Source organism: Dermacentor variabilis, chromosome 1, assembly GCF_050947875.1.
Source record: "Dermacentor variabilis isolate Ectoservices chromosome 1, ASM5094787v1, whole genome shotgun sequence".
Classification (NCBI taxonomy): Eukaryota; Metazoa; Arthropoda; class Arachnida; order Ixodida; family Ixodidae; genus Dermacentor; species Dermacentor variabilis.
This window is the reverse complement of record NC_134568.1, coordinates 123,054,432-123,077,120: the sequence shown is the minus strand read 5'-3', so window position 1 is coordinate 123,077,120 and position 22,689 is coordinate 123,054,432. Positions and strand designations below refer to the sequence as shown.

General features: G+C 45.1%; 1 protein-coding gene across 2 annotated transcripts in view; it reads right to left on the bottom strand.

Moving 5' to 3' along the window:
- LOC142584183 (nose resistant to fluoxetine protein 6-like) overlaps nucleotides 1–22,422 on the bottom strand; it is a 53,526-nt gene extending 31,104 nt beyond the window's left edge. Inside the window, exons 1-5 of one of the 2 annotated variants that reach the window (XM_075694350.1) lie at nucleotides 21,942–22,422; nucleotides 6,414–6,625; nucleotides 2,230–2,341; nucleotides 1,382–1,466; nucleotides 1,159–1,289 (exon numbers count right to left, since the gene is read on the bottom strand). In XM_075694350.1, the coding sequence (XP_075550465.1) occupies nucleotides 1,159–1,289; nucleotides 1,382–1,466; nucleotides 2,230–2,341; nucleotides 6,414–6,625; nucleotides 21,942–22,242 (841 nt within the window). In that variant the 5' untranslated portion in view covers nucleotides 22,243–22,422. The remainder of the gene's footprint in view (nucleotides 1–1,158; nucleotides 1,290–1,381; nucleotides 1,467–2,229; nucleotides 2,342–6,413; nucleotides 6,626–21,941) is intronic. The other variant, XM_075694354.1, reaches the window with a different exon arrangement.
- Nucleotides 22,423–22,689: the final 267 nt, after the last annotated feature.

Below are 22,689 nucleotides of genomic sequence, written 5' to 3'. Positions count from 1 at the left end.
CGAAATGAACTCACTGCGAGGCGTATTTCGTTCACTCAGGACCGGTCACTTGGAGCCACAGGCGTTTTGTGAAAATATTGTCGCCCAGAGAGGAATGTCGTGGATAATACAATAATCAATGATGAGCATGCTTAGTAACAATGGTCGAAACAAGGGGAGCGTTAAACCACACCGAACATTTCGACAATGAGAATTTTCTCCGCAATCACAAATGCCGTTTTTATTGTCCTCGTCAAGGAAACAAGGGCGGAATTCACTGAACTGCGCCGTTCGTACGCAATTTCTTAGTCAAAAAGTTCTTACGTTGCAGGAGATGAGGGTGCAACCGAAGTGGCACCGTATTTAACTTACGCCATCGTATGAGAGCGAGGAGCAAGCACTGCTCAGATTAAACTACACGGAATGAAAGAAGCGCTGTCCACTGATGGCACGAGTACACATCATGCATATGCAGTTGAGGCTATATTCTTACGACAAATCACTGCGCACCCCTATTCGACTGCGTCCTTTTCCGGGCGTCTGCTACAGCGCCGACAAACGCAACGGCGCTCGCCCATTCGCCGCACCACCGTCAAAATAATTGCTGTGGAAGTGCTACGCATTCTTCTCGTATTTCTGCGAGAGGCAGGACTGATGGACACGTGGTGACATATCTGGCGCAGGAAGAGACGCTCACTCGGAGCAATTGCCGGCCAGCTCTGCCAGGTTAACCCGCCTGCTACATCCCCACCACCACCGTATTACAAATCAACTGAATGTCGTATACTCAAGGAGCAAAAGCCCCCAGATTTTCTCTCTCGCGCCCGCTCTTACTCGCGCTTGCGCACCAACGGTTGGCGATCCCTCAAATGAACGTCGTATCATCTCCTTTCCTTTTCTCCCGCTCTCCCGTGGTGGCGGTCCCGTCGAAACGTAACGCGGGTCTAGTTTCATCCGGCTCCTCGGAGCGGCGGTCCTGTCGTCCACGCGAATGTATATAAATATCACGGTAAATGAGTTCGTAGCTTTGTTCGAAATTCTGTGTCACCTCTGTGTAGTGTGCTAAATAAACAGCTTCACTGGTCATCCACCTTCACAGAGTGGAATGGAGCATGATTTTTTTTAATACGGCCCCTGGTCTACACCGAAGCAATTTTAGCAACAAACACGTTTACTAACCCGTGTCCCGTACATCGAACACGTTGACCACGGACTTACTCTGTTTCTTGTTTTTCTGAAACGTTCTTGTACTGCGGACATCTACGGCTGTGCCAATCGCAATCATAGCCGTGAGAAAAGCTATAAATGCGCTGCAAAGAGAAAAACGAGAAAGAACCCATCAGATTTCACATCATGGCGATGCTTCGCTTAACATTTGGCGACGCGCATCTCAAGCACTTACACGATGACAAGTTGTGTTCTTGTCCAGCCAGGAGAAATTTCTGTAACGCAATCCGATATGGTGACATGTATTCCGGGAGGAAGCACTGAAAAATACAGAAAAACAATGAGTTCATCTGTGGAGTTGATCTGGGGTCGCATAAGGTAACCATTATTTTCATTCCCAACGCCTCTCTCTGCGGGCAACTTTATGCCGACTGGACTCGAGGCCGTTCGCCGAGTCAAAGATACTCGGACCGTGGCCACACCCGTCACTAGCTCGAAAAGCGATTCGTGCACTAGTGCAGTACTAGAAGTGCACCGGCTTAAGAGAACGTTTATAGTGTCCTTGTGTATGGTGTCCCTCCCACACGTACTCAGTGCTTACTCTCTCCCTTTCTTCCTCTTTCTGTTCCCCTTTCCCCTAAATGCACCTAAATTCTTCAGTTTCGCAAGCGCAACAGAAAGAAAGGTTATAGAAGTTATACTAAATGTTAAAGCTTCCTTTTTTTCACACGCTAGAGAAGAGATGGCGCAAGAATGTAGCTCCGGTCACTCGTTGTCTCATAAAGAGTGTTCTATAGATATGGGCGCTATGCACTCTGATGCCCTCGCGTGTAACATATTACATAAATCGTATTGCATAGAACGTTCACATATGACACACACACACATATAACTACTGTAACGTAGTTGTGCCTTCAAATGTATACAGCGGCCAAAATACACTAACTGGAGGTCGATTCGAGGCGACAGATCTCAGCTTTAAAGTCTCATTTTGAAAGTGACCCTCTGTTGTTCATGTAGGAATTGATTGTTTTTCTACTTATTTTTTGCAAGGAAAAATATTTCTTGCTAACTCCAACTTACCTGCTCTCATAAGTGCCTCCATTTCTCGTTCATTGCAGGCGTTCATCACGCAAATTCCAATGCGCACGAATGGGATTCTTCGCTCCTTAGCATGCGCTCTGAATCTTCCGATCTGTAAGAACATAATTTTTTTTCTGCGAAGGTGTTAAATGGCTCATTGAACAAAAAAGCCGGTGTCTGACGTCTGTATCAGCGAAATGGCAGGTCAATTCCCATTGACTCCGACGCCATGTCACGAGCACGCCTTGACGGAGCAGAGCGGGCGAAAGGGGACACCTGTTGCTGAATTAGCCCGCCAGGTGTTGCATGAGGGGAAAGGCCATAGGTAAACAGCGAACTTGTGGTTCTCGATGAAGCAGAGTTTCGTCAATGTTGGTCATGCCAGCTAGCCCCAGTCGAAAATTTATTTGACGTTGGTCAACACACTTAGGAATAATTAGGAACAAACGTACGTCATTGCCCATGCTGCAATATTAGTCTTACTTGTGTATCATATCTGATTTTTGTGTGTGTGTGTTCGCTATCATTTTCTTAGTGAAAGGGAAAATTGTCATCCACCCGAATGTAGCACGAAGCTTGTAATACCGGACCAGGACGAATTTTTCTTCCACTGCGTACCTTTATTTCTGAAAAACCCGCATCACTTTCCTTTTTAGCTTTGTGCTACATTCGGGTTGATAGCAAATGACCATTTCATTAACCTTTCTCTGTCTTGCGGGATTCCGCAGAACTGACCCTTTCTGGCACCTTCTTCAGGAAGCGTAGCAACAGAAAGTGAACCTGGAAAAGCCCTATTAGTGAAACAAGAAATGAAATTGATTGCATACTTTCTGTCGAACCCAGCATAGTGCAGGAAGTAGAAGTGTTAGGTAGGGTAAAGTGCAGTGATCGTAGGTTAGTGAGGGCTAGGATTCGCCTCAATTTGAAGAGATAAAGAGTAAATTTGGTTAATATAAAACAGGCCAACCTAGATGTAGTAAGGATAAAAGCAGACAAATTCAGGTTGGTACTTGGAAACAAATATGCAGCGTTAGAACAGAGAGCTGAAAATGACATAGAGATAATGAATGAAACCGTAACTAGACTGGCTTCAGAGGCAGCAATTGAAGTGGGAGGTAAGGCACCAAGGCAACCAGTAGGCAAGCTCTCCCAAGTAACAAAGGGCCTAATAAAACAAACGGCAAAGAATGAAAACGTCCAACTCAAGAGAACTGTCAAAACTAATCAACAAGGAGAAAATAAGGGATATTCGAAATTATAACGAGAGATAGACTCAGGAAGCTGTAAAAAAGGGACGCAGCATGAAATCAGTGACAAGTAAACTTGGCATAGGACAAACCAAGATGTATGCACTGAAAGATAGGCAAGGTAATATCATCAGCAATCTCGAAGCTATAGTAAATGCAGCGGAAGACCTGTACAGTACCCAGAGGAGCCACGATTCGAAGCAGTAATGAACAAGTCGCAGAGACGCCTTCTATAGCTAGCAATGAGGTTAGAACGGCCTTGCAAGACATGAAACACACAAAAGCTGCAAGAGAAGATGAAATAACAGTCGATTTAATCCAAGGTGCAGAAGACGTAATGCTTGAAAAACTGGCGACTCTGTATACGAAGGGTCTGTCGACATAAAGGGTCCGAGAAAACGGGAAGAATGCAAACGCTATACCAATCCGCAAAAATGGAGACGTTAAAGAATTGAAACATTATAGGCCTGTTAGGGCACTCCGAGTATTATATAAAATATCGACTAAGGTAATTTTCAATGGAATAACGGCAACACTGGACTTTAGACAACGAGGGGAACAGGCTGACTTCACGAAGGGATGCCCTCAAATGGTTCACATACATGTCAATTATCAGCTAATCAAGAAATCCGCAGAATGCAATCAGCCTATTTATATGGCTTTCATAGATTACGAAAAGGCATTTTATTCAGTAGAGATACCAGCAGTCATAGTTGCATTACGTAATCAAGGAGTGCAGGTCACTTACGTAAATATCTTGCAAAATATCTACAGAAATACCTCCGCTGCCTTAATTCTACACAAGAAAAGTAGGAAGGTACCTATAAAGAAAAGTGCCAGACAAGGAGACACGATCTCTCCAATGGTATTCACTGCGTGCTTGGATAAAGCATTCACGCTATTAAACTGTGAAGGCTTACGAGTAATCATCAACGGTGAATCTCACAGCGACCTTCGGTTTGCAGATGACACTGTCCTGTTAAGTCACGCTGTAGACGAGTTATAACAAATCATTGAGGAATTTAACAGATAGAGTGTAAGAGTGGGGTTGAAGATTAATATGCAGAAGACAAAGATAATCACGAATAGCCGAGCTAGGGAACAAGAGTTCAGGATCGTCAGCCAGCCTCTAGAGTCTAGGAGTACGTTTACCTAGGTCAATTAATCACAGGGAACCCTGATCATTAGAAGAAAATTCATAGAAGAATAAAAATGGGTTGGAGTGCATATGGCAGACATTGTCAGCTCCTGACTGGAAGCTTACCATTATCATGGAAAAGGAAGGTGTAAAATCAGTGTATTTTACCGGTGCTGACATATGGGGCAGCAACTTGGAGACTGACAAAGAAGCTGGAGAACTAGTTAAGGATCGCCCAAAGAGCGATGGAACGAAGAATGCTAGGCATAACGTTAAGAGACCGAAAGAGAGCTGTTTGAATCAGATAGCAAACAGGTATAGCCGATATTCTAATCGACATTAAGAGAAAGAAGTGGAGCTGGGCAGGTCATGTAATGCGTAGGTTAGATAACCGGTGAACCATTAGGATTACAGAATGGGTACCAAGAGGAGGGATGCGCATTTTAGGACAGCAGAAGAATAGATGGGGTGATGAAATTAGGAAACTCGCGGGCGCTAGTTGGGATCGGTTCACAGGACAGATGTAATTGGACATCACAGGGAGAGGCCTTCGTCTTGCAGTGAACGCAAAACAGGATTATTATTATTATTATTATTATTATTATTATTATTATTATTATTATTATTATTATTATTATTATTATTATTATTATTATTATTATTATTATTATTATTATTATTTGCCATATTCACCGCTTTACTTGTTGACTGTCCTTGAAACTTCCGCTTGCACTCTTGGACATTTGAATCCTGGGGCCTCCTTCAAGCTGTTTATGTGTAATGTAGTATGTTCATTTCTGTTGGTGGCTTTTCAGAACTCTCTGTTTTTATGTCTCTTGTCACATCACTGTCGCAAATCGTTGACTTCGGATGACTCGATATATTCTGTTAAGTCTATTAAGCTTCTCTTGCCCCAACCGTCACCTCAACATTGAACATGTGTATGGGCGAGCGCGCGATGCCGCCGAAGCTCTAACGACGCACTTACGCCCCATACGGACTGACCGTCGCGTCGAATATACATATGGCGCCTGGTAGCCTCCGGAGTGCTGTTTACGCTGGGCAGCACCATAGGCCTCGCGTGCTTGCTATCGCTGTCATTGCTTCGCCCTTTGAGCGAAACTGCAATGAACAAAATACTGCGCATTTAGGGGCTTGTACTTATGAATGTGCAACGAAGCTGCCACTGGTTCTTTGAAAACACGTTTCGCTTTCGTATTATGATCAATTCCTTTGAAAGAGGGATGAACTAATATTTTTTTATGCTTCTTCACTGACACACTGGTGCCTGTTCCATAACTCCCATTGCAAGTGGGCCTGTCAGTGGTGGCCGCTTTGTTTTTATGGCCTGGAAACAATCGAAACAAAATGTGTTCACAGCTAAGAGAAGCAGTCATGAGCATTCTATTTATGTCCGCTGCAGAACAAAGGCCTCTCCCAATGATGTCCAAGTGCGCAATCTGACCCAGTCTTACGCCCGAAAATTTCCTAGAGATGCAGTGGATAACTGCAGTGTTAGAACACAGGTTGCTATTTATGAGGGCATGAAACATACGTGTTTCATGGCGTCGTACATATTAAACAAGGCATCCCAGCATGTGGGCCGCAGCGCGTTTTTCTTTTAGGATTAAATTTTTGTGACACTTCGAAGCTGTCAACATGGGAGAAGCAGAAGCAGACATATGAAAAATAGGCTGACAAGTGATTATTTGGGAAATGAAATTGGTACAAATTGTCACCTCGCTGCACTAGAGGGTAATGCAGAGTAGAAATGAAAACGTACTCAAACATAACGTTACCCTGGGGTGCCTAAGAGCAATGGCCGCCATGATTCGGTCGTCCAGGTCGCTCCTGTTCCCTGAGTAAAGCTGCAGGTTGCAATACTGGCCGCGTACCGTCTCGTGCCCAAAGTCGTTTAGCACCACGGTTTCGACGCACTCGTCAAAGGCACCCAGGTCCGTTCGCGAAACCTGGAGAACGCCGGTGGGGTACTTGCCCGTCGCATCCAACACTGCGTGCAACATAATGGCCTTGTATGATCCCTTCTGCCCAGAAACATCAGAAGGAAAAAGATTCCAGATTAACTTGTCGTGAGTACTACTTTGAGATGTTGCAGTTGGGGAGAGCCGAAGCCTTTGCGTACAAAGTCCCTGAAGAACATGACAAGGAATAAGATGTGCACTGAAGGATATCTCACTTACACAACACCACTACGGCGCGAAGCCGAGGATTGCGACGACGGTGATTAGACAACTCGTCTGCCGACATCACCTCTAGCAGCTAAAGTTGTGGCACTGGGCCTACGATGACAAATGAAAACACCACCGTGGAGTAGCAATTCCAGTGGTGGAAACAGAGAGTAGTCTTGTTCACATAACTGAAATGTAAGGTATAAATTGGAAAACGCATCACTAATGGGTCTCCATCAAGATACTTTCCTAAAGAACTAGTCATTACTAAACAGAGCCAATCGACTTATTGCAGAATTAACTCAAACAGGATCTTTGGCTCGAACGATTATAGATCTGACAGTGAGTCACCCGACTTACCGATATTGATAACTTATTTCGCAACCCTTGTACTTAAGCTACAGCTTTAGTAAAATTAATTAGAATATTTCCACGAATTCACGAATTTACTGCATATCTATAGTTAAACCAGCACGCAGTGATCGTATCCAGTTTTCATTTCTTCACTTATCAATCAATAAATGTGATCCCCTTCCGAGGTCAGTAGCTGAGACAACTAGCATTGAAAAATTCGTTTAGTTATTATTTTTTCCTAATCAATCAGAAATAAAAAAAGTGGTTGTAAGCTCGATTTCTGTTTTTTTCTTGGTGTGTTTTTACATTAACATGCCACTTCCGTCGCCGCCAAATTACCATGCTCGGTCACCTCGGCGTCTCGTTTGGAGTCCACTTCGATCCCGCCAGTGTTCGGGCTGTCCTCGATTTTTCTATTCTGGCCAGTGCTAAGGGCGTCCGAAGCATTGTGGTCCTTTGCGCTTACATCCGCCGATTTGTGAAAAATTTTGCGTTCATCGCCCATCCGCTGACTGACCTCCTGAAAATAGGTACTCCCTTTTACTGGGACCCCATCAAGCTACTTCCTTCTCGTGCCTTGTCACGCGGCTAACTACCCCGCCAATTCGTCCGCTCCAACACAGGTTCGCAAAGGCGTTAGTAGTCATGAAATTGGCACTGTTTTAGCCCAGTGTCAGTGGGGACATAACCGTTATTGTCTACTACGCAAATCGTATCCTCTTCCATGCCGAACGCATTCTATTCTATTACGGAGCGTGAGTACCTTCCATTTGTTTGAGCAGTAAGCAAATTCCGTCTTTACGTACATGACCGAACTTTCATTTTTACGACCGATTACCATGCCCTTTATTGGCTTTCGACCCTCAAAGATCCCACTACGATCTCCCCACTACGAGCCACCTTGTTCTTTCCAGGACGTACGACCATGTCCAGCGAACATTTTTCTGGCCTGGGCTCTACCATTCCGTGCTACCTTATGTCACTGCCTGCGAATCATACCAACGTCGTAAAAGGCCTGTTCCTGCTGGTTTCCTCCAGCGAATTGATGTACTCACCGAACCATTTCATCGTAATGGCTTCGAACTCCTTGGCTCTTTCCCCATCTCGAAAGCTGGAAATAAGTGGATCGCCGTCGCTAGGAATTATTCGACCCGTTACGCCATCACACGAGCTATGCGCAACCAATGTTGCTGACTTCCTTGTAAAAGATATATTACACCATGTAGCCCTTTTTCACAGACCGGGGCTGCTATTTTCTATCTAGGCCACAACCCTGAAACTAACGGCCTCACTGGGGGCCTGAATTAAAGAAATCGCAGATATGCTTTCGATGTATGTTCAGACCATCGAGACTGGGACACTGTCATTGCCCGCCGCGGTAGCCCTGTGGCGCTGCTGAGCTTGAGGTCACGGGTTCGATGCCGGCCGCGGCGGCCGCATTTCAATGGCGGTGAAATGCACAATCATATCCCTGTACTTAGATTTAGGTACACGTTAAATAACCCCAGGTGGTGCAAAATTAATCCGGAGCCCACCATTATGGCATGCCTCATAATCATATCGTGGTTTCGGCACGTAAAACCCTAGAATTTGCGGGGTCAGACGTACTCCTCGCTAGGAATATGCAGCAGCGGTTAACGTGAACGAAAACTATTTGTTAAGTGAGCCTTACAGACTGGAGAGAACTGCACTCACAATCAACGCATTCGATACTGCTAAACTAACTTGTCCAATTCTTCTAATAATCGTCACTGTTCAATGGCTGCTTAACCTTGGCCTCGACGGGGCACACGGCTCGCGGACACGCGCTTGCGGCGAAGGCCCGTGGCAACCTCCCCCTCTTCCTTGGCGTTGGCTTATGAACCCGTGGGGCCGCTTCCTCCGAGGTTCGCCGAACCTCACGTGACGAGTCTGGTACGAGCATCCACGCAGTATCGTGACGGAGATCGGCTGCTCATTTCTCATTCTGATTAGAAGTCAGCGGCATCCCGGCGATCCCGACAAGTTTCACGATTTTAATTTCTTTACATTGCCCTCCCTTTTGTGACGTTTGTGTGCAACTGCTCACGTCGCGACACCGCATCGCTACTTTCCTTTCTATCCCTACTTTGGATCTGGACCAACGTTGCCTTTCCATGCGCTCTTTCCAACCCCTGCCGAGGCCCCGTCTGGGTACGCTGGCGACGCCACTGCCGCAGCAGCAAAGTCACACCAGATTGCCCGCCTTCTCCTCTCTGCGGCACAAACACGGTAGAAGTCCCTTTATGACAGCCGCCATCGAGCCGTCAACTTGAGCGTGGGCAACCTCGTTCTTCTATGGAAACCTCCACAGCGCGCGGGCCTATAATAAGAGCAACTTTCCAGGTACTCCGGCCCCTATCACGTCCGTCCGAAAAGTCAGCGACGTCCCGTGAGAAATATTCCCGCTCGATGCTTACACATCGTTCCGTTGTTCCGAGCCATACCATTCGACCGACTTGTATACAGGCAGTGCATCGGCGCTTTCGCCGCCGGATGTATTATCATGCTGCTACGAGTAGAACGACCGACTATGACGGCGATCAGTGGTACGAAAAAGAAGACGCAGTGTTTTGGGAGAGACTACCGTCATATTAGCTGTGCTGTGATAGCTTGTAAATAGTAAATGCTTTTTATGTCACTTTTGCTCACTACAGGTGGCACTTTGTTGGAACCAAGCGGTATATCTGTGCTATATTTCTTCGCAGAAAACATTTTACCTGAACTCTTTACCTAGGAGAAATAATTATCTGTCCCAGTTAAAACAAGGTTGAATCGTTTTATAACGTTTCTAATTAGATGACGCTACTTGTAATCACCTGAGTGATATCCACAATTGCCTATTATGCCGACAAACATTTGCTGTTACCATTGTGTTCTTTTTTGTTATTTTAAGAGCTTACAACAATTGACTATAATTGCGTTGTGCCGTCTGTCCACGCGAATTATATTGTATTGGCCGTATATTTATCACAGTTTTCGTAACCTTTGGACGTTATTTAGTGTTTTTTGTAGGTATGCATTATGCCCAGAAGGGCCTTTCGGGTAAATAAAGAGAAAGAGGAAAAAGAGAACCATCCAACAAATCTAATGTCATCTTTGTTCAAAGAAAACTTAAACGCCTTCTTAATCGATGCAGAGCTTGCGTTATGAATGGCACAATATTTGTTTTCAACTGACTTATAAATTGTTTAAGCCTGTAAAATCAATCGATACCCACTAATGGGCGTTACCCAACTGCAACTTCTTCCAACTATTAATCGGTTGCTTTGTGTCATCCACGAAATATTAAAACGAATACTTATATTTTCGGGCATCTTTCTTTTACCAGCTAACAAATGTTAAGTTATCGCTCACCGCAAGACGCGCCTTTCATCGGACGTTTCTCGAATGTTATTGCTGGTTCTGTTTGTTGCCTATGTTGTCACCGAGCCTTGCGTAATCAGAGTGCGTGCGCGACGCATAGGGTGGTGTAGTACATATTCTAGAACTTACGCGAGCACCAGCGATTCGTTGACTCATTGAGTCAAGTATATACATTAAATAGCCGACGACCTTGACCCGCAGATCAGATTTTCGCCGATCGTCGACTGTACTCGTCGTTATCGTTGTGCATTTAGTGTGACCTGTTTTCCTGGGCGCAGGTTCACCCAATAGACAGTTAGTTTTGTGACTTGCCCTTAAGGGCTACAGTCGAATTTTCAGCGACATGACAAAGTGACAATATCTTAGTATGGGAGCGACTGTTACGAAAATGATGTTTCATTTGACGGTATGAAAGTACGAGACCCGAACTAAGTGTAACCCCATAGCACAATTAGCGTGAAGGTGTCTCGCGTTGCATTGCGAGACGCATAACACCGTGGTTGCAGAACCGGCCCAACGAATAAACGGTGCGGCTTACTATCAGGCAGCCTGAGAAAACCAAAGTTGCATTCTCGCCTTTAAGCGCCATCTTTGTGGCGGTGTAGTCGTGAGGCGGCTCTATTATGCGAGGATTGGCGATCGTCGGCGTGCGGCTATTCATGACTCCAAAATGCAGTAATCGCCTTCATCTTCCAGCTACTAATGACCTGCGAATTTCACTGTGCCAACACGAATGAACGAAATCACGCAAAGCGGTTTTTGCTTGCTTGGACATTCAGTATCCGTCCGGGCGGCGTTGCACGAGTCGTGCTACTTTGCAAACGGAACGTATACGTCGAGCTTCTTTCGGCGACGACGTGAGCTACAAACCTGTGAGAAGTGGAAGCACCGGTGCTATGCTGCTATTCGTCGAAGCTGCTAATAACGCTCCATGCACTCAATTAAGGAGCACTGTAATTTCTCCGCTCGCGTTAGGTTCTCGCTCCGAGTGTTCAAGCTGAAACTGTGCAAGCCATATGGCACGTTTTTGCCTTGTGAAGGATGGAGAACAAACGTGATCGGCAAGCTGCATGTCAGGTCTTCGGTTCGGTGGCTGCTTCAGGTTCTGTGCGCGGCCTCTTCCTTTCGCCGCTGCACCTGTCAAGGTCACGAACAACAGGGGTTGCGCGTGCTTTAATTCGTAATTCGTAACGGTTCTTTGGCGAGTACCCCGGAGAAACCGTATCTGTCACGTAACGCCTTGTAAGTGGGAAGTAAGTACGTGACTGGTCCCGTTAAGACATTTCATCCTTATATTACACTGGTCACGTCACCGTCGCTTCGACATACTCGTGTGATGCAATAAAAAGGTATAAAATGATAAGAATAACTGGTTGCTAGATGTGGTTTGGCAAAAAATGCGTTGTGGTAGCGGTTAGACGCTCACTTTATACGGTCACCTTGAAGGGGTCGGATGTGCCGAGACGAGTTGTTAGAATGGCACCAAACAAGCGTAAGCTTGGTGAAACGGAGAAAGAGGCGTAGCAACGCTGAAAGGCAAAGGGAATGTCGTAGTCGGCAGAGGGGGAAGAAGGAGAACAGCGACAGGTACCGTAAATACCAGATTATAGGTCAAATTTGTTTTCAGAAAAAAAAAAGCTGGAAAAAGTCGACCCCCGTCTTATATACCGGTCATTTTCACCGGTTTATACCGGCTTTCTTTGTTTCATTTCTTTAGAATTAATTCTGGGTGGGGGGGGGGGGGCAGGGGGTGCCGCCACCTATATTCCGGCCCGACCTATATTCGCGTTTTAAGGGTACTCTAAAGGAAATAATCAACAACAAGGAGAGGGAAGGAAGTGTTCAGAAGTGGATCGGAAACGAGGGGCGCTATAACGTAAAACTATTCCAAACTTTTCTATTCCAATTCTGCTATCAGCCCTCTACGATTGGTCAAAAACTTTTTTCGACTACGCCCACTTCCCCTGTCTGTCACGCGACGTCACGAAAACTGCGATACCTCCCCATCTGATATGATGTGTACACACTGATTATGTATGATTTGACAGAAAAAAGAAACAACAGTTATTTCTGATTCGACCCCTTTTCGCCATTAGCCCGCGGCTATTGGTAAAAAGTTTTCGGGCTCCACCCACTTCACCTGCCTGTCACGCGATGTCACAAAACCGCACAAACTCACCGCGTCAAAGTGACGTGTACGCGATAAACATGCATTAATAGGCCGAACAAAACTGAATTTTCTTCGGAATAGCCGTAGGCTGCCCCGTTCCAAAAGGAATAAAAAATGGCTGCCGCCGATCGCTGAGACGCTGGCTACTCGCACCTGCCGGAGAGCATGGGTGTATTTGCGTATAATAAAACTTCTTGCGTGGCCGTGTAACGTTTTGGAGCCCTCTCGGCACGTTTACCACCTCATTCTGCCAACTCTTCTTTGCTGAGGGTCAGTTTTAGCGTCATTCTTAAGCTTCCGTTGCATGCCTCCGTAATTTTCGACCAGCCACCACAAGCTAAGTAAGGGAAAGCCGACCAATCGCAGACGCCGGCACCACCCTCTTCATACGGTTATCGATTTTCAGTGCACTAGCTCTGCCCCAGTGAATCCCTCTCCACTTGAACGTTCTCCTCGCCTCTTGTGAGCCAATTAGATACGACAAGCCGCTCAGTGTAGGCAATGTTATTCGTTTTTCAAGGAAACAAAAGTGACCTCCTATGAACGAGGAGAGCGTTTGATTGGTCTGTTCAGACAACCCTGCGGGTGACCGCCCGGTGCTTGCGTCGGTGGTTACGCAAATTTGACGTCAAGAGATTGGAATAGAAACATATTGGAATAGTTTTACGTTATAGGGCCCCATGTTATAGGGCGACGCTGGATGCAAAAGATATGCTACAGAAATTCTTAAAATCGTCTCCTAAGGCGTAAGCAGTCTTTGGCTCCGGACAAATTGATAGATAGACATGCATAAGCTAGCAACATAAGCAAGCAAGAGCCAAGTAACAGCCTAGCCAAAGAATGCTTACGCATTGGTAGACAATTATCCCAATTTCTGCATTTTCTCACACTCGCGTTCTGTGCACTGGTTAATTAAACCAGGGTATTAAACCAGACACAGTGAACACACAGACATAAGGAAACTAGATGTAAGTTGTGTGCTGCTGTTACGAGCTAGTAGCAGCCCCCGATTCGCAACGTCTACTGCGTCGGCCGTGGTTTAACACGCAGATTTGATTTCATTGGCTCATTTTGTTGTGCCCATGGCTGTAAAAAAATGCCTTAGGTTGTTGCCTGCGTTGCCATGGATTTCTTGTTTCTATTTACCATTCTGTAGTTGCGTGACCTGCAGTAACCGGCCCTACTGTGTATGATCTGAACTGTGTGTTCTGCTGTATTCTGTTAGATCTGTCCTCTAGCTCTTGCTTTCCTATTTCCTCCCCTCCTTCCTAGCTTCCTTTTCTGTGTTGCTGTCCTCTCCCTTCTGAAGAGTAGGCAGGCGTTGTGCCCGTCCGGTGACAGTTTCCAGCCTGCTTCTCGCTTTTCCTTTGCTGTTAAATGTATATATGTTTTCAAAACAAATAATAAACAAATTGCTTCGCTTGCAGCCACAAACGGCAAAAGCACCAGCTATTCGAATAGTTATGCTGTTGCTCGAGCAATTTCATTTTGCCGTGCCGTCAGTAATATGGCGGATGGCGCTTCACTGCAGTCGATGAATGGCGCTTGACATTTTGTATATCCCCTATTCCTCCGTGCTCGAGTAAGAAGAACGTGGTGCGCACGTTTCTTGCGCAGGCCTAGACAGGACGGTAGGCGACTACTTGATTCATAAGCGAGGCGCCTACTTTCCCACAGACATGTAGGTTGTCGTATTTTGCTATAGTTGCTGTCCCTACGCCCTCAGTGCCCCAATGTTTCAAGGCGCGGTTTTTTTTTTCTTGTGACCTCTCTTATCAATGCCTCTGCGCTCTCTAGAGCAAAAAATATTCATATGATCCATAGGTGCAGTCATGCGTCGCTACCTATGTGAATTTTGCTCCGCTAGTGAAATGTCACTCACTCTTTATGACGAAACGACTTGACATATGGCCTCCTGTGCAAGATATATGAAAAAAAATACAACAGCAGCACTTCAGCGCGAAAATAGGGGGAAATATATATATATATATATATATATATATATATATATATATATATATATATATATATATATATATATATATATATATATATATATATGCGCCTTAATAGTAAAAAATGTAAGGAAATTCTACAAGAAGTACTTGTATCGGCACCTTCATGGACCAATTGCACAGCCAAATAAGCAGGAAGTGGTGGGATTTCAGCAGCCTGGCGGATTCGACGTCAGAGTTTTTGTGGCTGCGATCACTTGCGGAATTCGTGCCTGTGCACCTAGGGTTCCAAAAGCCAACAATGACAACGTCGAAACCTTGGGCGACGTGACACTTCCCGACCGCATAAAGCGTGTTTTAGCCAGAGGACCAAAGTTCGCCATCGAATCTGAAACGACAGCGCCTGAGCTGCTCAGCTTGGCGAGACAAGTGCCTGCACTGGCTCCGGAAAGAGAGGCTGACAGGTGTATGTCCGAAGAACTGGACGTTCTCGCGAAGTGTAGACAGAACTGTGATATAACAGTCAGACAAACGAGATCATTTTGAGAACTAATTCGCTATCCCTGTTACCCTCAGATACGGAAGGAGGTTTTCTTAGTTTTCTAGGAAAACCTGCCTAAGTCCAAAGCTCAAGAAGCAATTCTATCAGCTTTCACGTTACATAGAAAAGTTCCCCTGCTGACAGTAAAGGCACAGGCCAAAAAGTTACGTAAAAAATTAAATTTGGACGGTTTAGTTAAACCCACTGACGAAAGCGAACGTAACAGCCTGCATAAGTTTTTCAGCGCGAGAACCCACAAACTAGGCATTTCGCTAATGGTAATTGTGTCAGGAAACGGTACGTTGCAAAAAAGCGTATCTTTGTTTTTGCAGAAAAACTTAAACCTATTCCAAGTAAATGGTTCGTGCCGTGTGCGGAAATCGGAATATGTCATCGCGTTTTCAGACAAATGATAAGACAAAAGCTACATGGCATGCTCATTCGACATTAGGGGCCTGTATTACTCTTTGCCACATCGTGAACTTCTGTCCTGTGTTGAAGACTGCATAGACAAATGTGGTTTCGTTGCTTTTCGGAGCGCTACAGGTTTGGCTGGACAAAGCTTTTTGGGAGCTTTTAACGATGTACTTTAACTCGAAATTTACGACATGGGATGATAAGTCTTATATTCCGACTAACGGTATCTGCACTGGCTCTTGCATAGGACCCATTCTGAGTGATCTTTACTTAGCAAAGCTTAACAGCCGACTGCAAGACCAACTGCAAATTTCAAAATTAACTGAAATATCCCGTTACATTGGCGATTTTCTAGTAATTTTTAATATTCACAAAGCGGGCCTGGAACCATTAATGATTCAGGTTCTGAATCAATTCCGTGAAAGTATTAAACCACTCAATTCCACTTTTTAATTACCCGTGGAAAGATCAATCAGATTTTTAGATTTGAAGCTTATGTTTTCGAACACTCACATTTGCTGGGCGTGCGAGCCACGCGCCAGCAAGCCGCTTCTTCCATTCGAATCTTCTCATTCAAGAGAGAGAGAGAGATGAAAGGAAGGCCGGTGTGTTAACCAGTCAAGACTCCTGTTGTGTACCCTCAATCAAAACTCGTAAAAAGGCCTATAGCAACAACGTGTTTTACGATGCCTTAAACAAATAATGCTTTCACTCAGTGACAGATTGCTTTAGCAAGCAGATAGACCGTCTTCAAATAGCGGGGTATCCGGAGCAGCTTCTAATACCCGTAGCGGAATCGGTTTTAAGAAGTTAAAGAGGAAACCGCAGGACAGCCAAGCAGCATTAGAACACAACAGAAAAGAAAAAAATAACTTTGATACCCTACATACATAAGTTAACCCATAATATGAAAAAGATATGAAACCGCGTCAGCGTAAATGTTGTGTTTTCATCTCCTAAAACACTCCGCAATTTGTTCAAAAGTAAACAAAACAGCAAATAAGCCAATGTCTTGCTCCATAGGACACGAAAACCGGTTTTTAAAAAAAACTGTGTTGAGAGTGTTGTCTATTCGGTCCCGCTGTTCTATGGAAAGAAATATGCAGTACAGACAGGTAGATGTATAAATGAGAGACTAAAAGAGCATAGCCACAAATTACGTAGAGTGGTTAGTGGCCACCTAGGTATCCACTGCAGGGATTGCGGTTGCAGTTTAATCTTTTCAGGAACAAACATTATGAAAAAAAAAACTAAGAAAAAAGAACTAGAGAAATAATTGGAGCCGCAGAAATAGTACACCTAAAAGAAGCTTGTGTTAGTATGTCTCCTCTGACGCTCTCCCAAAGAGAACTCGATTTTTTGACTATCAAATAGCACAACACGTGCTTGTGACGCAAGTCGATGATGTAGTTTGACGAGAGATAGGGATAGCTGTATCATTCTATTTTGTCTTAATTTCCTTGCATTTTTTTTACTGTTAAGGTTATGCCACATGTCAAAAAATAAACATCACTTGTAAGTCAGCGCCGTGCTCGCCTTTCTTCGTGTTGTGCTCCGTCAATTTTGCGCTGTCTCCCTACCTTCACGCCCTGAGCCAACTAGCCCAAGCCACAATCGTAGCAGACTTTAGCGATTCCGTCGGCTCTGAACTCATTTGCTTCGACAGCTGCATTCTCCCACAATGAAGGCCACCATCTTGTTTTCGCTTGCCTGTTTTTACTGAAATAATATCGCTCCCCCGCTTCGGGAGAGTGGCTAAGAAGCCAGCGCGGTTTCAAGGTTATTGGTTGAGGTGCAGAATGAGTGCCGCGGTATACGATATTATTTCAGGTAAGAATTTGACGAAAGAGAGATATTTATTATAATTTTTAAATATTAATTTTGTCTCGAGCGAAATGATGCAATGCTGCCTACCAGATTTCAATGAGTTTGCATATTTTTCCTGTGCATTTGCAGTGCCGCTATATCGGGCACATGGCGGCTCTGAATCCTGTGAGCTCCTATGTAATAAACTATATATATATGTAGCGCGTAATTGTAACGACGGTAATTGTTCGCACAGCGACGTCATCGATGCTTTCTTCATTGTTTTCCACCAACCGCCTGGTTTTGGGCGCATCCTCTATTTTATGTATGTGCCATGTTTGAGAGCTGATCATTGTCATGTACGTCTATCTTATTCCGTCGACGGGGCTTTCACGTGCACGACAGAGAAGAATTACCAGCCGACAAACCGCCATCTCACCAAGAACAATTTCTGTGCGGTGCACTGATTACCATCATCCTCGTACAGTGTTGCTTGCATCTACAGTGCTTCATTTTCTGTCCTCCGAAATACATGCATAGACGCCACAGCTCTCAAAACGTTGCAGCAATCGGCCACCACGGTTGTGGTGCGATACCAAAGGAAACTATCCTTTCTGCATTTCGGTCATGCATACCAGTTTTGATTGCGATGTGCTTCCCCGTTAGGTGAGACTCATCAAATAGTAGACCGTCACGCGGTTCATCAAGTTACGTGATATTGTGAGAATTTAGATGAAATCATTTCTTCAAACACCTATGTAGAACACACCAGAGGTAAGTCGCATCTTTAAAGTTAATAAAGTGAGGTTCAATAATTTGAAACGCATTAAAAGACGACAGTGAATAAACGAAACGAAAATGTCACACTTCTCTAAGCTATGTTCTTTTAATAAAAGTACATTTAGGACACATGATTATGCACCTGAAGGCCATTTATGATCAAAATGAATGTCAGCCTGACTGGTATCAAATTTTGATAATATGTTTACCTTCTCCTTTCTAGTTTTCACATCCACATTGCACCACATGCATATTTTGCACTTTTAGTGAATATTTTAGGCCACTATATAGCCGTGTTTCATTACTCCCCGCAATTAACACCCATATATCATTGAGAAGCACTGATCATCGACTTGGCGCTCTTTGGCCACATCTGGCCCTTGCGCCAATAAACACTACTAATCAATCAATCCTTTCTAGTTTATAGTGCGATGTTGCTTTGTACCACATTTGTTTTCTTTGCACGTTCTGTTCGCTGTCCTGTCAATGATTGATTATGACTATCTGTTGCTCACAATATTGTAAATAGTTCTTTTACAAAGATCATTTTACTCATTGTAGTAAATGCCGTGAAAGAAAAAAAAATGGTGCGTAATAGCTCATTGATTACCTCACCCAACTCCCAAATGCACGTAAGTGCAGTGACGTGGGTTCAAATCCCAATCATCGCCATCGGGCCCAGTTTTATTTTTTTACGCTCAATGTCGAGGATGAAAGTGAGAATGAATAGGCTGCTTGGGACGACGACAAAAACGTGTCGATGACGACAACGGTCGTTGTCAGCGTAACGGTATCAACGGACAGAATGACGGACGCAGAAAGCTAACCCAATTTCCAGCAGTTCACTGCCCTCGCAGATAAAAAAAGGAAGGAAACAAAAGAGAGAGTATTGCTTAATGCCTAAGTACTTGTAAATGTCAAGACAACAGTGGTTATCAATCGCCCATGTGAGAGGCTGCCCAGGCGCAAAAGGTTGAAGGATATGTGGTACACCAAATATACGCATGCTACGCTTTTTTTTTAGTGCACGTTTTCATGTTAGCTGAGGACAGGAGGGTGTAAAAGAGGGGCGAAGACAAGCAAAGCTTCAGACGCTCAGCAGTGCCTTTCTCCTCCACCTCATTCCCCTGTTACGGCACTTGAGCAGTGAACCTATGGAAAGTTCCAAAGTAAGCAATGCTCTGAAACTTCCGGGGGTACCCCACCTCCCCTTCCCCATGCGTACGTTAAGCAGTACAAGCGGCACATCGGTTTTGCCGCCCTCGCATTGTTATGTCTCATGAACAGCAAGCGCAGAATAGGAGTAGAGGTAATTAAGCTCGAGACTCGGCGTTTCCTGCCTTCTTGTTGAAGTGTGCATACGCAGTTAGCCGCCTCACACTATTTGGTGCCTTGAAAAGCGGAGACGGAAGATAGGGATAAGAGCAAGCAAAGTAACGCACGATCCGCTACGTTATCCTCCATTTAAATTGTAGACTACAAATGTACAAATCATGTACTACAAATGTACAAATCACACACTGGGTGTTTCAGCGAACACTTTCAAACATATTAAAGGTTTCCTGTGGCAGATAGCATAATTATAGTCCATGAGCTGGTCTACTCGAAGAGGCGGACATTACTTACACGAAAAATGGAAACGGATAATCGACTACATAGCAAAATCTCACTCATTAAGTTTTTAACTAATTACCTTATTGCACATATTGCAATTTAAAAATTCTAGCCGGGAAGTTCTCAAGCCGGATCCTTTGGGAAGGAATTCACAGGATGACACCAGTTTTGAGATATTAATTCCCGAACTTTGCGGAACAATGCATTAAAGTTCCAGTTAGTTTCGAGCTTCAATGCATAAAAGGACGTTTTCTTAGGAAAGTAAGCGGAACGACAGTGCGTTTTTACCGCAAATTTGACGGCGCGTATCTCGTAAATGGTGTCATCTCTATAATTATTTTCACGTGTATATGCCTTCCAGCCTTACCCGCTAGATTTTGTAAATGGAAATAAGTGCCATAAGGTAATCATTTGAAAACTTAATTAGTGATTTTCTTGTTGATTAGTCGATTATGCGTTTCTATTTTTCGTGAAAGTAATGTTCGCCTCTTCGAGTAGACTAGTTCACGGGCTAGAATTGTGCTGTCTGCCACAGGCAATGTAAAAAAAAACTGAAAGTGTTTCATGAAACACCCTGTATATAGGGCCGGTATTCTTGGTCGTTCACTTTCGACGATACCGACACTTTCGTGAGATTTTGCGTCATTACAGCACCGGACGCGTCAGCGCCTTAATGAAATAGCATTGTGTAGCCACAGTGCCAAACCCGCTTTCTTAGCACAGCACCTACAATTTGGCCGCCCACGGATGCCTAGCCTCCGGTGCTAGTCACGCGAAATCACGCGACAGTGAATGTAACCACAAAAGCGAACGTCCTAGAATACCGCACCTGATCTTCCCACCTAACGTAGGTACGTAATTAGGTCACTTCAAAGGCGGGCGCCAAGTGTAAATGGACACGGGTGAGTGCAAGTTAAGCAGTACATGCTCAACCATTTCTAATATGTCGTCCAAGCAGTAGTATAAATGGTACAGTTTCGCACCGCTTCGCGTTGTCATATCACCTGAATGGCCGGGGCATTCTAAGAGAAGGAGGGAGTGGGGTGCAAAGGCCCCTGACGCTTCCCTTAGTGATCTCGCAGGGGAGTGGTGGAAACGCCCACCCACGTGAGGTAGAACACTCGCGCGCCAGATGAGAAATTGAGCGCTTGAGTCTGGAAAGAAACTTGACCTGCGGATGTAAGTAGGCGCTGGCGCGCAGCGCTGCCCTTGCCCCTACAGAACTCTCGAATGAACAATCCGTGCTGCACTCAAAGTGAGCGTAAATCTATAGGCCGTAAGAGAAAGTGCTTCTCAGGTGACGGCTTCCAGCAACGACCATAAAGAACGAGGATGCGTCGCCATCCGTTGTCACAGCATCCTCATCCTTTATGCATCCATCTAACAGCAAAAATTGCGACAGAACGTTAAAAAGGTGCCAACCACTTTTTTCTTTATCGCAATCTTTCGTGGCATCGCCAATTTACCGGACACGTTACCTTGAACAGATTGTTTTTCAACCGTTCGCCGCCACTTACAGCCTATTTAAATACGGTCTGCGTGCACCAACAGTAATTCCTTCGAGTCATGTGTGAGGGCGCTGATATCAACGCGCGAAAGCGCCTTGACACGTGGGCCCTTTCCAGATCCTGCGCACGTTCTTTTTAGCTTTGCAAAATTTAACTCACTTTTGACGTGTTCGTGAAAAACGAATCGTTTAGATGTCTCTCAGTACGCTCGCCAACTCTTGCATTTGCATATAAGCTCTTGCCTTTTGGTCGCTGGTCAGAAAGAGAGATAGTTAACCTTTTCGTATTAACAAATGAAAGTTCTGAAGAAAAGTAGTTTGAGCTTCTCAAGGGAATTACGAGCAATATTGTGTTTGTCTGGTTCGCGCAGCACTCACTTGTTTTTATTTTCTTTGAGGGTGGACACAAATTATTTGAAACTATATTGCAGTGTTTGGCGACTTTCTCCATAGCATAAATTGCTCTCTGTTTGGGGCAACCGATATTAACGGCACCTCTCGCGCGAGAAATATAGGGCTATCAGGCCTACTGTGCAGCCCGCAGAGCACAAAGAGCAGCGAGCCTCTACCACGGAAGAAGACAACTGCTATACGGCCCGCAAGCACTCACGTCTGAGAACCCACGGTTCCAGGTTGCGGATCCCACGCACCAGCTTGAAGAGACCAAGGCTGCATTGGACCGAGATGTCCGCGGCCAAGACCTTGCGCATGAGGCCGCGCGGTGCCCGGTCCATGGCGCTGGCGATCCACTGCTTGAGCGTATCCAAATACTTAACTTCCGGCTCTTCGGTAGATGCGATGAAAGGGCTCGCGTCCTCCGTCTTGCCGTCGCACAACGTCAGCCACGAACACACAAGCAGTGCGAGGGGCAGCACGGCTGTGGATGCATCCGCTCTCCGGAACAAAATCATAGTGCCGCCCAACCCAACCTTGCAACAGTTCGAATTTCGAGAACCCAAGAAAGATAATTGACTGAGCCGATTAGTTAGGCAGCCTGTACAAAATACGTTTAAATGTTATTTTTTTTGTTACTTCACTTTCATAGTGACAGCATTGTTCGTTGATTCGGGCCGGTTGGCGTGCGTCTTGTCAGCGGCACGCAAATGTCTAAATTCGCCCTACCACGACTTCGCTACACACGCTCGGCTTCAAGAGGGAAAGGATGGCAAAAGGCAAGGGCAGAAAAAAGGCGAGGGCAGAAAAAAGGAGAGGGCCTTCCCTCCTGCTGCTGGGCTCATCGTCAACACGTTGGTGCAACGTGATGCGCTGCCGAAGCGACAGGAGATAAAGCTGCGGAGAAGCTGAAGGTTTCGCTCGTTTCCCTCATTCTCTTTCAGCGCATGTCGTGAAACTGGTAA